At 54.8% G+C, this 14,490-nt stretch overlaps 1 protein-coding gene across 1 annotated transcript; it reads left to right on the forward strand.

The window, feature by feature from the left end:
- Positions 1–5,771: 5,771 nt before the first annotated feature.
- Positions 5,772–12,566, forward strand: EDN2 (endothelin 2). The gene is made up of 5 exons (XM_082466577.1): positions 5,772–6,029; positions 6,378–6,540; positions 8,129–8,251; positions 9,225–9,323; positions 11,247–12,566. Exons 1-5 carry the CDS (start codon positions 5,966–5,968, stop codon positions 11,338–11,340), a joined length of 543 nt encoding a protein of 180 aa, XP_082322703.1. The 5' UTR covers positions 5,772–5,965; the 3' UTR covers positions 11,341–12,566.
- Positions 12,567–14,490: the final 1,924 nt, after the last annotated feature.

A 14,490-nucleotide genomic window follows, 5' to 3' on the forward strand; every position in this document is an offset into this window, starting at 1 on the left:
CTGCCTGTCTTTTTCTCTTAAAGATTATGTCAAGTCTTCATCCTTAGAGCATTTTGAAGATGGTATCAGGCAGAAAAAGGGACCTAAATCTTCTTCATCAGAAGGGGTGTCTCTGCAAGAGCAGGGTTTGTCTGGTGAGATAAAGTCATCTTGTACATTCACTCCAGCGTTGGGCACAGACCATGTGCCCAAGCCTTTGTGCTAGGCCCTGGGGTGGGGATTCCAGAGAAGACTATGTCTCAGTGAGCTCATCGGCTCAGTGAGGTGACACCTCTCCCCAGGAAAGAACCAGATGTTTCCAGGACAAGTTTAACACACCATTCAAAGCTCTTTGACCTTTCTAATTTCTCTAACCACATCTGTCATGAAGGAAGATGGATGCGTGGGAGATTGGTTGTGTAGATGTATGGATGGAAGGATGGCTAAAAGGTTAGATAATGGATAAACGGATGGATCAGTACAAGGAAGGATGGGTGGAAGGATGGGTGGGTGGGTGGGTGGATGGATGGATGGATGGGTGGGTAGGTGAATAGATGGGAGGATCATTGGATATGTGTGATATAGGCTGTTGGTCCCATAGCAGACGAGTATAAGGGGAAAAGTTCTAGCCCTGCCTCTTGTTCATTGTGTGACCTTAAGTCACTTAATCTGTAAAGTGAGAATCTTATCTGGAAAGACCTCATCTGTCAAGTGAGAGCCATGAGCCCAGCCTGCCTCCCAGTTCTGTTTTGCGTATCCGGTGAAATAGGTGGAGACTGCCCACGCCTACCTAGCGGCTGTGACCAGGCCTCAGCCACTGGCCTCTCAGGCATAGGCAACATGCTGTGTTTTAGCTGCGGGAGTGATGCACCCCTCACCCGCCATGGGTGCAGGCCTGTTCCTGGGTTTCCCACTTCCCCAGGCTGCACAGGGCGCTCTGCCGGGTTAGGAGAAAAGAGGTGACCTCTGGAGAAGAGTTGCTGCCAGAGGGCTCCTCATGGGCCGTATTTTTAAAGGAATAGTTGATGTGTCCTGTTTGTTATTAATCTAAGTGTAAACAGAATAGGGTCCGCGAGGGAAGCACACAGGCCTGAGGGTTAGGGCTTTGGAGTTACACAGTGTTGGCTCTGCCACTTCCTAGCTGTCTGACATTGGGCAAGGCATGAGCCTCAGGTTCCTCATTTATAAAATAGGAACTAATTATAGTACCCACCCCTCAGGTATGTTATGACAATTAATGGAGATAAATGTATGTAAATCGCCTAACACAGAGCCTGGAATATATATATTTTTTTACATCTTTATTGGAGTACAATTGCTTTCCATTGTTGTGTTAGTTTCTGCCGTACAACAAAGTGAATCAGCTATACGTATACATAAATCCCCATGTTTCCTCCCTCTTGCATCTCCTTCCCACCCTCCTTATCCCACCCCTCTAGGTGGTCACAGAGCACCGAGCTGATCTCCCTGTGCTATGTGCAGAGCCTGGAATATATTAAACGCTCACGAAATGCACACGTACCCCAGTGGGGAATTGGGCCCTTAGCACTTTGGAGGTAACTCCAAAACTTCAAGTGCAAAGATTTCCATCCTGGATGCTGAGTCCCTGGGTTGGTTTTCTTATTTCAGAAAGTCCATCGGGACTCACATGCCTCTTGACAAGGGAGCCCTTACTGAACAGTGTCTGTTTTTAGCTGAAATTCCAGCAGTTCCATGGGCCTCGCTGACCCTGTTCTGATTACCCTTAGATTAATAACAGACAGGACACATGAATTATTCCTTTAAAAGCAGTTTATGTGGGACCTATAAATCTTTCCAATGGGCTGAGCTGGAGGGAGGAGGAGAATTAGGAAGGGGGTGTCCTCTGAAGGAAGAGGCAGAGACCAGGGGAGCTGGCCCCACAGGGCCGAGGCCACGCTTGCAGGGACCCAGCATGGGGACGATGCTGTAGGTGGTGGCAGGCCCTGCTGGCTCAGGGTGAGCTCTGGCTGATGGCAGGAGGCCCAGACCACCCACCGGAAAGACGCCCTGAGGCTGAGTGGCCCCAGGCTTAAGTGGGGGCAGTCCTGACCCGCAGCCATGGGGACATAGCTTGGGGACAGGTCATGATGGGAATGTCTTACTTCCCTCAGTCCCCAAATCCCCAACTCAGGTTGGCTCCGGAGCCAAACCCTCCCCAGCCCCCTCTTCCCTGTAGGCTCCAGACAGCTCCCCCTGGCCAGCCCCATCTGCCCCGCTGCTCGCTCTGCTAAGCTGCCTGCACGGTATGTGCCTGCAGCTGAGACTCTGTGTCCCTTCTGCTGGGGCTGCAGACAGAACTTCCTGAAACCTGGTGGGACCAGGTGGCAACAGGAGAGTGACTGGTTTTCCAGAAGGTGAGAGAGCGAAGGGTTCCAAGCTGGGAGCAAGAGCGATAGTGATGCAGTTACAGAGTCTGCAGGGCTTGCATTTGGGGAGCTGGAAACTCAGGGCAGGTTGATTCTGCCTGCTGTAGGCTGTCAGAGCTGAGAACACCCACCACGGTCAATGGGAAGGGAGGAAAGCTGTCCAGGGAAGCCAGGGAACGGACAGGACTTGCCCAAGCCCACACAGCATGAATAGCAAAGCTGGGGCCGCTCCTGCAACACCAGGCACCTGCTCCAGCCCTTTCCTGCCCTGTTGGACATCACCACAAGGACGTTTAATCCTCACTCCTGTGCATCCTCCGTCCCAGCCAGCTGGACAGCTATTCGATGGGACCAAATTTACTACTAGTGCAGGGGTGATCGAGGGAACTTTGGGGTCCACAGGAAGGTAGCCTAGACCCGTCCCAGTGCCCCAGCCTTCCTGAGATCCCAGTGGGATCCTTCTCGACAGTCCTTCTCAAAGGGACCCAGGGTCTTGGGCTCAGCTTGGACCCCTGGGAGCTTCACTGCTGTGCAGGAAAGGGTGGGGCTGGATTAGTAGCCGAGAGAACATGTCCAGCCCATCACTGTCTTGAGCAAGTTGCTCCTCCTCTTGGACCTCAGTTATCTCATCTGCCAAATGGGAGTGAAGAGCAGAGACGATTTCTAGAGGGCAGTTCCTAGCACGGTGTCTCACCCAGAAATACACCTCTTCTGCCAGCCTGCCCTCCCCACAAATCTCTCCTTCTTAGATTAGGCTGGTGCCAGGCATAAGTGGAGCAAATTATTTTGTGTGCAAAACAATTCCCTCCAACTTCTGACAGGGTGACCTTCCGTGAACCCCTGCCCCTCCACCTGCAGACTTTATCAGCCCAGGCAGGTAGCGGGGCCAGGTGAGGGTTGAGGCAGTGCTGCAGAGCAGTTGGCTGGGGCAGTTGGAAGGAGCCAGAGCAATGGGATTGGGGGGTCCATGCAGCCACACCAGCCAGGAGGCATAGAGGTGACTGTCGGGGCCCAGGCCAAGAGATGTAGGGGGATGGGTCTGGCTATTTTTAACTCAGCTTAATTTTCTCTACCTGGAAACCAACTCTTGCCAGTGGGGTAACGTTGTTCCCGGAATTCTTTCACCCCATAAGACCTGGGCTCGCTCAGGTTCCCAGGTCTGGCCTCTCCATGTCACAGGAACCCTGCTTTCCCGGCTGGAGCTGAGGGCAGGGAAAGAGGGAAACTGGAGTCGGGCACAGCTTCCTGAGCTGACCCTGTGTTGCCGGGTGGTGGCCCCTGCCCTGTCGTCATCCTCCTTTCACATCAGACAAGGATCCTGTCCCCTGGTCCGTTTAATTCTTCTATTATGTTTCCCAGACTCAGAGCCTCTGGTTGCCTATTGTCCTGAGCAGCCACTTTGCATTTGTGTAAAGATTAGACACGTTAGAACCTTCGCTCTCACTCCGATGTTCTTTTCTCTTTTACTTTCTCAAATCCAAGATCTTTCTTTCTCGCTACACTCTGCTTCCTTGTCCTCTCTCTCTCCCTACCTGTCTTTATCAGCCTCCCTGTTTATTTTCTTCCCCTCCCTGATCCCCTCCTTCTCCCCGCTGACCTGCTTTTCCTCTGTCTTCTCTTCACGGTTCAGTAGTTCGAATCCTCTTTCCCCCCCGACCCCAAGCCTAACCTCCCTTAATTCCGTATTTATATTCCCTTGGAGACTCATAGAAATGACTGAGAGCATTGCTCACCTCATTCCAGAAATACTCTTCTAAATTCTTAGAGAGGCACCAGGCAGGGTAGGGCATGAGCACTGGGAGGGGAGTCACTGTGGTTTACCGGAGAGACCAAGACCCAAGTCCCGATCCGGGCTCTGCGTCCACCAGCTGTGTGACCTTGGCCGGGCTGGGCTCCTGTCAGAGTCTCCATTTTCTCCCGGGCAGCAGTGGAGCTGGTACCCAGATGAGAACAGCTGTGTCCCAGGGCTGTGAAGGAGAGGGGTTTGTAGTGCCCTGAGCACACAGTAGGTGCTCAGAAATGTTTGTTTCTGCTTCCACTGCAGCCTGAGCCAGCCTAGGGGAAGGAAGTATCTCCCTTCTTTGTTCCGTTCTGCCCTGCTCTACCAGGATCGCATACATACGTGTGTACACACACACACACACCCTGGGAAGAAACAAAACTGCCTGTTTTTTCATGGTCATCTATTTCTCCCTTCCTAAATGTCTAATGGTAAAAGACCAGCTGAACACAGGAACTAAAACTTGGGCAGCCTGGGTTCCTGAATTTCCACAGTTCAAATCCAGGTCTTTATTCATTCATTCCCCCCTCCCTCGGAGAGCACTCACGCAGAGGCTCTTACTGTGTGGCAGGCAGGCTCCAGGCCCAGCCGTCTCTGGAGTTCTGGACCTCGAGATCATTGAGAAGATAAGCCCAATGTCATGAGTCAGGCATAAGAGCACGGGTTCTGGGAGTTCCGAGAAATGAGAGGGCCTTTCCTCTTGTGCCTGAAGACAAGGTCCCTGAGAAGGGTGGATTCTGAGCCGGCAGAGGGGCAGGAGCAGAACACTGGCCCCAGGGAGCCCCTCCACCACTTTGCCTTTTTTGCAGAAAGACACAAAGGTGAGCCAAGACATCCTGTCATGTCCGAGATGGGAGGCCTTCTAAGGGGCACTTGGTGTGTGTGCCCACCAGCCATCTCTCTCTGGAAAGGGCTCTGAAGGCCCCTTCTTAGTATCAAGGGAGTCTATGAGCCCAACAGGTTAAGCACCCACCATTTTGGCTTTGTTTTGCAAACAAGGTAACTGAGGCCCAGGAGAGATGTCCTTGGCGGTGCCTGCTCAACTGAATAGGTTCTGGAGGGGACCAGAATTCCTGTTCCCAGGCCCCGGGGGGTGGGGCTGGGGGCTGGGGAACAAGGGAAGAAGGGCGCTTCCTGGGGGAGGGGGGAGGAAGCAACTCCAGGCTGGTCAGAGGTCAGGGGTGAGCTGTGTCCCTCACTGGGGAAAACAGGCCCAGAGAGGGCTCTGACTCGCCCAAGGCCACACAGCCTTGAGCAGATCTTTTACCTCTCACACCACCGAAGGGACACCCACCACCTGGTTGGCAGTAGGCGGGCAGGAAAGCAGGGTCTCCTCCAAGGAAAGAGAGGTTTTGCTCATGGGACCTCTCACTCCAAACTCTCAGCTCCGGGCAAGACCTGTGAAGCAGCCTCGGAGAGTGAGGGAGGGGGCTCAGGACACTTGGGGGATTATCTGAGGAGGTCCAGTGGGACTGGGAGGGGTCCCTGGGGGCAGCAGGGGAGCCTCAGGACTCCGGGAGGTGCTCCAGGCTCTGAGGGAGGAGCAGGGGCCTTCCCTCCCCCCTCTTTCCTCCCCCGTCCCGTTCCCCACACCGCGGGGGCTGGGGCGGGCCAGGCGCCCTGGGAGGAGGCGGTGCCCCTGGCTCCCGGCCCACCGGTGCAGCGGGGCAGGGCGGACGGGCAGGGGCGGGGCCGCGCCTGGGGTTATAAGTGGCAGCCAGGGCACCGGGGCAATGAGCTATCGGCTCAGCTTGGCAGCAGGACGCTGGCAACAGGCGCACTCCCTGCTCCGGTCCAGCCTGCCCGCTCCGCCACCACCATGGTCGCCATGCCCACTGCCTGGTGCTCCATCGTTCTAGCCCTGCTCGTGGCCCTGCACGAAGGTGAGCCCCCTGGCCTCGGCTGCTGCAGCAGCCTCTGGGTTTGTTTGTGTGTCTCCCCCTGGGGCTGCTGTGCCCTCCAAGCCAGCTGAGGGCATATAGGGACAGGAGCCCCGCAGCACGGTGGCTGCATGGGGCTGTGCAATTAGAGGTGATGCAGTCCCAGGGCAGCCACTAGCCTTTCCCACCCAGAGCCGCTGGGGCTTCCCCGGGCTGTCCCGGAGCTCCTGAGCAGTGAGAATGCCAACTTCCTCAATTATGCGAGAGGAGGAGCCCGGCGGGTCCCCCATCCCAGGTGTGCCAGGCGCCCTGACCCACCTCTCCACCTCTCTCTCCCTCCTGTGCATGCAGGCAAGAGCCAGGCCGCTGCCCCCCACGCCCCAGAGCAGCCAGCGCCCTTGCCCCGTGCCCGAGGCTCCCACCTGCGGCCTCGCCGTTGCTCCTGCAGCTCCTGGCTCGACAAGGAGTGCGTCTACTTTTGCCACCTGGACATCATCTGGGTGAACACTCCCGGGTGAGCTTCCCTGGGGATCCAAGTGGGGCTGCAGGGGGCAGGGGTAGGGGGTGCTGGCATGCTGGGGAACCTCTGGCACACTACAGCTCTCCCCCGGGTATTGGGCTAATATCAATAGCAAGCAGCTATTGCTTCAACTCCTACGTGGGGGCTGCCTGAGCAATATAGAGGGCTGTCTCATGAGAATCCTCACAATAGCCTGGTAAGAAAGTATTGGCTCCATTTTCCAGATCAGGGTACTGAGGCTCAGAGAGGTTAAGTGCCTCTCCCAAGATCACACAGGAAGGAGTAAGTGGTAGGCGGAGGCTCCATCCTAGGTTTGCGGATGCCAGAGCTCACAGCGGCTCTGCCATGCTGCCTCTGCATAATGTTCCAAGAATAATACGATCAATGACAGCACCCACGTCTTGACTGCACCAGTCCCTACGCCAAGCACTGCTTGTGCGTTATCATCTCATGAGCCGCCCTCCACCCCCGTCCTCCCCATGAGGCAGGTACTGCTGTTGTCGCCAAATGACAGATGAGAAACCTGCTCTGTGTCACCTGGCAGAGCTAGGGTGCGGGCCCAGGGCTGTCTGTTCTGTCTGCACCCGCACTGCCTCCGGGCCACTGCATACTTCAAGTTGAAGTTTCTCTGTGTTTGTGTTTTTTTTCCCTTCCCCAAATTACAAAAGACAAGAGAAGCCCGGCACGTAAGCGTGTGTGGAGCTAATCCGCATCCAAACACTGGCTCAGGGCGGGAACCCTGCCAGTCCCTGAGTGCTGGGTCTACCTGGAGTCTTTACAGCTCCAATCACATTGTCTAAAATTAGCACTGGCACCCAAGGTGCTGGTCCAACCGGCCACAGGGCCCCTGTCCTGCCCCTGGCCCTCCTTGGCCAGACTGAATCTGAACTCGATCTCAGCTGATCACACACACACACACACACACACACACACACACACCATTTTTAAGTCAAAATTCTAAGAAACAACTTTGCTGTATAGTAGAAACTAACACAACATTGTGAAGCAACTATACTCCAATAAAACTTTTAAAAAAACAACAACAGTAAAACAGACTCTAAGAAACATTTGTCACCCTTCCAGGCAAGTGGTGACCAGGTGGGGGCAGCTTAGCTGTGAGCCTGCGTGTTTACTTCTGTGAGATGGCATTTCCTCCCCGCCTCCAGGACAAGCTGAGGGTCTTCTCTGAGAACAGGGGGACCAGCTGCTTCCATCAGCTCACGTTCCTGTCCGGGAGGGCGGCGAGGGGCAGGAAGGACAGCTTCCACGCCCTCCTCCCCATGCTGAGGGTCCTACTGAGCAGGACCGGGGGAGTTGAGGGGGAGCAAAGGCCCAGAGAGGGGAAGGGTCTTGCCCTGGGCCACCTGGCACTGAAGGAGGAGCCCGAGGTGGGACTCCTTGAGGTCAGGAGCTGGTTACTTTTGCTGCCACCCTGGTGGCATGGGTGGCCACCTCAGTGTGCAGTGTGGACAGTCTCAGCTTGCCAGTGGTCCTGGTTTATCTAATCCTCTCTCTCAATTTCTCTCTCTCTCTCTCTCTGTCTCCACCCTACACCACTACCTTGCTGGCTGCCCGCCCACAGACAGACAGCTCCTTACGGCCTGGGAAACCCGCCAAGACGCCAACGCCGCTCTCTGCCAAGGCGCTGTGAATGCTACAGCACCAGGGACCCTGCCTGTGCCACCTTCTGCCATCTAAGGCCCTGGTAAGTGGGCACCCAGCCCGCAGGGCCCAGGGGTGGCTGCTGGCCTGGATCTGCCCTGGAGGGCAGGGTGTCTGGGAGGCCAGCAGAGGAGCAGAGTGGCGAAATGGGGGCGGGAGGAGCAGGGTCTTAGGGGCCCGGAGGCTGCCCTGGGTTGTTGGGCAGCATACCTTCCTGCGGGGAAGCAGTTGCCCCTGAGTCCCACCCCCCTCACTGCCCAGCTCTGGGGGCTTCTGAGAGCATTACATCCCTACTCCTGGGCAGGGGGGATTCTCCCTAGGTGACAGCTGAGGCAGCTCAGGCCCAGAGAGGGGACAGGACTTGTCCTGTCAGGCCACACAGCTAGTCAGACGGAGAGCTGGGCCTTCAGCCTTGTCCACTGGGTTTTGGGTTCGGATCTGAGGCTCAGGGAACTTCGGAGCTTTCTCGGTTGAGAAGTAACATTCGGAGTTGGGAGGCCATGGCACCATCCCAGAGTTGTCACAGAGCTGCTGGGAGAGCCTTTGCCAAGTCTCTGAACCCTCTGGGCCTCAGTTTTCCCGTCTATAAAAGGGATGGAGACTTCCTTCCTTCCCTCCTCCACTTGGAGCATTTGGGAAAGTAGAAACTGACTTCACGATCCCTAGCCTCCTGTTCCCATGACAGTTTACGAGAAACTCCTCCCCTGAGACTCCAGCTGTGGCTCCACCCCTGCCTCAGTTTCCCTTGCAAAGGGCCCGGCTCAGCTGCAGGTGGCTGGATTCTGGGAAGGCCGGCCACCCAGCTGCCTCTTTCTGAGGCTAAGAACACATTCCCAGTAGCTCAGTTTTCCTCAGTCGCCACACCACCTGGGAAAGGAAGGATGCCAGGTGCACAGGGTAGAAATGGATCTGCTCCTGAGGGCGGGTTGGGGGGTGGCGGCTGGGCCAGGCCTGCAGCCAGGCGGCCTCGGGGCCCTGGACAGCCCCTCACTTGGGCCCTAACGCTGTTCGTTTAGGACTGAAGCTGTGGCAGTCCCAGGCAGCGGGTCCTCTGCAGACGTGTTCCAGGCTGGCAAGACATGGGCCACAGCAGGAGAGCTCCTCCAGCAGCTGAGGTGAGGGGCACCTGCACTGATTGAGCGTCTTCTGTATGCCTTGCACATTTCCCAATAGAAGCTCAGAGAGGTGAAGGTGTTTGCCCAAGGTCACACAGCAAGCGGTCATCTGGCTAACTCCAGAGCCTGTGCTCTTAACCACTATGCTCTTTGTTACCACCAGACCTGGAAGTGGACTTTTATAGAGGGTTCGAGGGCTTGTGACTGTGGAAGGTCCACAGGTGTTCATTCAGCCTGTGTCTGAATCAAGCATCTCCCACATGCTGGGGTCCAGAAGGGCCAACTACCCGGCCTGCTCCCTCTCTGTGTCCCAGACTGGATTGCCTCCCTGGCAGCCTCAGCATGGCTCAGCTCAAGGCTTGGCACCCAGGAGGTGCCCATGAACGTTTGTCCAACCAAACTGGCTTGAGAACAGAAACCCCACAGCCGGGCTTCCCTGGTGGTGCAGTGGTTAAGAATCCGCCTGCCAATGCAGGAGACACAGGTTCGAGCCCTGGTCCGGGAAGATCCCACGTGCTGTGGAGCAACTAAGCCCGTGCGCCACAACTACTAAGCCTGCGCTCTAGAGCCCACGAGCCACAACTACTGAGCCCACGAGCCATGACTACTGAGCCCACATGCCACAACTACTGAAGCCCGCGGGCCTAGAGCCTGTGCTCCGCAACAAGAGAAGCCACAGCAATGAGAAGCCCACGCACCACAACAAAGAGTAGCCCCGCTTGCCGCAACTAGAGAAAGCCCGCGCACAACAATGAAGACCCAACGCAGCCAAAAAGAAAAAAAGAAAAAAGAAAGAAAGAAACCCCACAGCAACCATGCAGCACAGTGGCTAAAGGGGCAGCTTCTGAGCCAGAACTTCCTGACTTGAACCCCAGCCCTACCACAAACAAGCTTTGTGACCTTGGTCTTATCACTTAACTTCTCTGTGCTTCCAATTCCTGTCTGTGAGGCAGGGACAACAGTGCATCCACCTCATGGGCTTGTTGTAGGTTAGACAAGTTGACACACATGAAGACACTCAAACAGGGCCTGGCCTGAGGGAGCTCTGGAGGCCTTTGCCATCCCCACCTCTGTCCCTGAGGGCTCCTCGGGGCTGGCCAGTGCCGGGGTGCAGCCTGGCCCCTCAGGGGCTCCCATTTCTGTGGGGAGGCAGAAACATAGGAGAAAAGGCAGGATGGTGGGATAGGTAGGACACAGCATATACTTAGGAACTGTCTTAGGATGAAAAAGTTCAAGATAGGACTTTGCAAGTGTTTGGCACTTCGTCATCAGCAAAGAGTTTGCTTTGCCAACCTGTACTCAGCCTCACACAAGTTGAGGCCTGATTTTATTTTACAGACCAAAAAAGGGGCTCAGGGAAGTTGAGACCCTTGCCCAAGTTCCCATAGCTGGGAACCAAAGCCAACCTCCTAGCTCCCAGTCTAGAATGCCTTGAGCCAGGATGAGGCCACTTGGATGACACCAGAGTCCCCACCAGGGTCTCAGCCAAGTTCAAAGGGCAGCTAGGACCCGTACATGTCTGGCTTGGACCACCTTGAGCTGGACCTGGAGGAATGGGAATTTTAGGAGGTGGAGTCTAGGTGAGCGGAAGGTAAACAGCCTGGAAGGAGCGGCGCGGACAGAGCTGTGGAAGCGGGAAGGCGGTCGGGGGGATCCGCTGGGCTGCTCTTAGCCGTCCAGTCACTCTGGTGGCACTTGATGTTGGACATCAGTTCTGCCAAAGCTCCCTGTGGGCAGAGCAGCTTCTAACCTGGTCTGGCCTCTCCTTGACGTTCAGACCTTGTTTTCAGGGTCCGCAGTGGCCACCCGCTGACCCCATGGCTGTGAGTAAGGGGTCCGTCCCCTATGGCCGCTGCCTCTCACAGGGAACTCTCAAGTGATCTATATTTCCTGAGATGCTTAATTGACCTCTCTCGATTCCAGGGACATTTCTGCAGCCCAGATCCGCTTTGCTAGGCAACAGCAGAAGGCAACAAGGGAGCCCAGGTCTACCCACTCCAGGTGGAGGAAGAGATAGCTCTGGAAGCTGGAGGAACTCTGGGAAGAAAGCCAGTGCGGAGCCGGGAGGAGAGGGGCATCCTAGGGCTGGGAGACCCTCCGCCTGTTTCCTGGGCCAGGAAACCCACCTGCTGGAGTTGGCACAAGCTCTGGCCTCCTCGCCCTGTGGAGGGGGCCTCCCTCAAGGCAGCTCCATGCCCTCCCACTGCCCAGGAAAGCCATCAGCCCCCAGGCTGCAGCCTGGACCCCCATGCTGGCTCTGGCCCAACAGCCCTGCTGAAAGGAACGGCGTGGGGAGTGCGCTAACCTGGGGGCCACATTCCAAGAAGTGTCCTGTCTAGTGGCTGCAAACCAGGAATGATGTGCGGTGGTGGACGTTCACAACTAAGCCAGCTGTAGAGGCTGGATGGGTCTATCCAGGACTGAAGTCCCAGTTGCACCCCGTCTGTCCCCTCCAACTCTCCCTCCCCAGAGTCCTTGTACCCTCATACCCGGGGACACTCCTGATGAGAAGGGCCTGGTCTGCTTCACCTGTCTGTATATAACTTATTTGCTCTGAGAACTTTGAAAATTGTGATTATTTATTTTAATGTATTTTTTTAGACTCTCAATTATTTACCTGCGAACTTGTGTTTGTAATAAACAATGAAAGGGTACTCTAGTATCTTGTCTTGGCTGAGGAGGGGGTGGGAGGCATCTCTCAGGAAGGGGCTGCTTGGAAGTGAAGGGAACACAGGAAGGGGAAGAAAAGAGCCTGGGACAGGTGGCTGAAGCCCTGAGTTCCACGCCCCTGTGCCCTGGCTGGGCATCTCTGGTTGCTAACCCTCTCTGGACTTTTGTCTGTCATGTGCCTGGACAGCCATTTGCAGTTTTTTTTTTTTTTAAGTTTATTTTATATTGGGGTATAGTTGATTAACAATGTTATGCTAGTTTCAGGTGTACAGCAAAGTGATTCAGTTATACATATACATGTATCTAGTCTTTTCAAATTCTTTTCCCATTTAGGTTATTACAGACTATTGAGCAGAGTTCCCTGTGCTATACAGTAGGTCCTTGTTGGTTATCTATTTTAAATATAGTGGTGTGTATATGTCAATCCCAAACTCCCAATTTATCCCTTCCCCCCACCTTTCCCCTTTGGTAATCATAAGTTTATTTTCTAAGACTGTGAATCTGTTTCTGTTTTGTAAATAAGTTCATTTGTATCATTATTTTTAGAGTCCACATATAAGTGATATGATATGATATTTGTCTTTCTCTGACTTACTTCACTTAGTATGATAATCTCCAGGTCCATCCATGTTGCTACAAATGGCATTATTTCATTCTTTTTAATCAGCCATTTGCAACTTTGACATCCAGGGTTCCAGGACCTATGTTTCCATCAGGCCAGTAAGCGATGGCCAGACCTTTCCCAAAAGCATGTTTGGAAGGAGTCAAGACTATGAGGGTGCCAGGACCCACTTCTGCTCTAGTTGCCCTGTCCCGCCAGGGGCCACCCCTGAGGTCTGGAGCAAATCTCTCCAGTGAGGGCTGGGGTCGGAGGGCTTCCACGGCTGTGTGCAGCCCTACTGGCCGGTGATGAGTGTTGTGATGGAGTCACAGCCTGGCCCTTGTCCCTCACCCTGGGCCTGGGACAGACCCTGCTGGGGTCATTCAACACTTCTCTGACTTAAGAAGCCCAGGGCTCTAGGACCGGGTTGGCCAATCATGCCAAGGCCCAAGAAGCTGCCCACCTGAGTCCCACGGATGGCCAGAAGCCAGGGCCACCCCTGCTAGCAGCTGCCTAGACCCATAGCCTCCGTTACTGCCAAATCCCCCTGCAAGCAAGCTGTTCCCTTTTCCCCCAGCCGGCCTCTGCTGGGAATGGCAGGCTGTGGCCTGGGCCAGCTATTGAAAAATAATTCTTTACACACTACTGTAAGCCTGCCTTGTCCATGAAGCCAGCCCCGACCCCCTCATGGGAGAATAACATGTTGACACATATTAAACTCCTACTGTATACTGGCACTTTACCCAGATGAACTCACTTCATCCTTGCCACAATCCTATGACATAGGTACCTTTATTATCCCCATTTTACAGATGAGGAAACTAATGCATAGAGAAGGCGATTGACTTGCCTAAGGTCACACAGCAAGTAAGTGGCAGCATCAGGATTTGAACCCAGAGTCTATAGTACACGTGCACGTATGTACGTATTGAATAAACATTTGTTGATTGAATTCATGGATCACCACTGTAATATGACATTGAACAAATCTTTCTCTTTCTGAGCCTCAGTTTTTTAATCTATAGAATGGAAAACAATAGTCTGCACCTTGTAGAGCTGGTGTGAACCCTAAATGGATAAGTTATGGTGCTGGGCTCAGTCGTGGGCCTGATACGAGGCAGGAGCTGCTTGTCAGGCCATCAGTGGTGATGACGTAACGAGTGGGACAGGCACAGAGCTGCAGGACCTGAGGGGAGGGGAGACTGGGGCTGGCTGGGGTGCAGAGGAGCGGTCAGAGAAAGACTCAGGACTAAGATGCTACTGCCATGGCCTCAAAGAAGAGTGAGACTCAAATCAATAGAAAGAAAATGAAGAGGGACCCCCAGACAGAGGAGACAGGAAGGGTAAAAGTTTGGCAGTGGGAGTGACAATGGCATTCCCCATGGAGGACCCCATGTGGCCAGAACATGGTCGGGGGAGATAACAGCAGGACATGAAGCCAGAACACCCTGGAGGCCAAAGTAAGGAGGCTGGATCTTCTTTCATGGGCCCTGGGGACCCATGAAAGATCTGCCAGCACCGGGGACCTGGTCAGAGCCCGGCTTTGGAAAAATGCCACCAGAGGGCCTCACAGGGCGAGAGCAAATGAGGAGACAGAAGACAGAGAAGCAAGTCCACTACTGGCCCTTAGGGGTCCATTCTGGGTGGTGAGGGTTGGTGTGACGGAGCTGGCCTAGTCACTTACTTCCTACTGCAGCCCAGGGTCCCAGCACACCTCTCAAATGTCACTGAGCCTGACGCCAGGGGAATCTCACTCCCCAGAGGCCCAGCATCCCATTCAAAATGACCCTGCCCCCTTGGAAATCCCAAAGCAACAGCCAAAGGCCAGGCTAGGCAGCTGTGTGGGGCAACCCCAGCATGGCAGGTGCGATAGAGGCCAGGCAGAGCAACGTAGGT

Source organism: Balaenoptera physalus (assembly GCF_965194825.1).
Source record: "Balaenoptera physalus genome assembly, chromosome: 1".
Classification (NCBI taxonomy): Eukaryota; Metazoa; Chordata; class Mammalia; order Artiodactyla; family Balaenopteridae; genus Balaenoptera; species Balaenoptera physalus.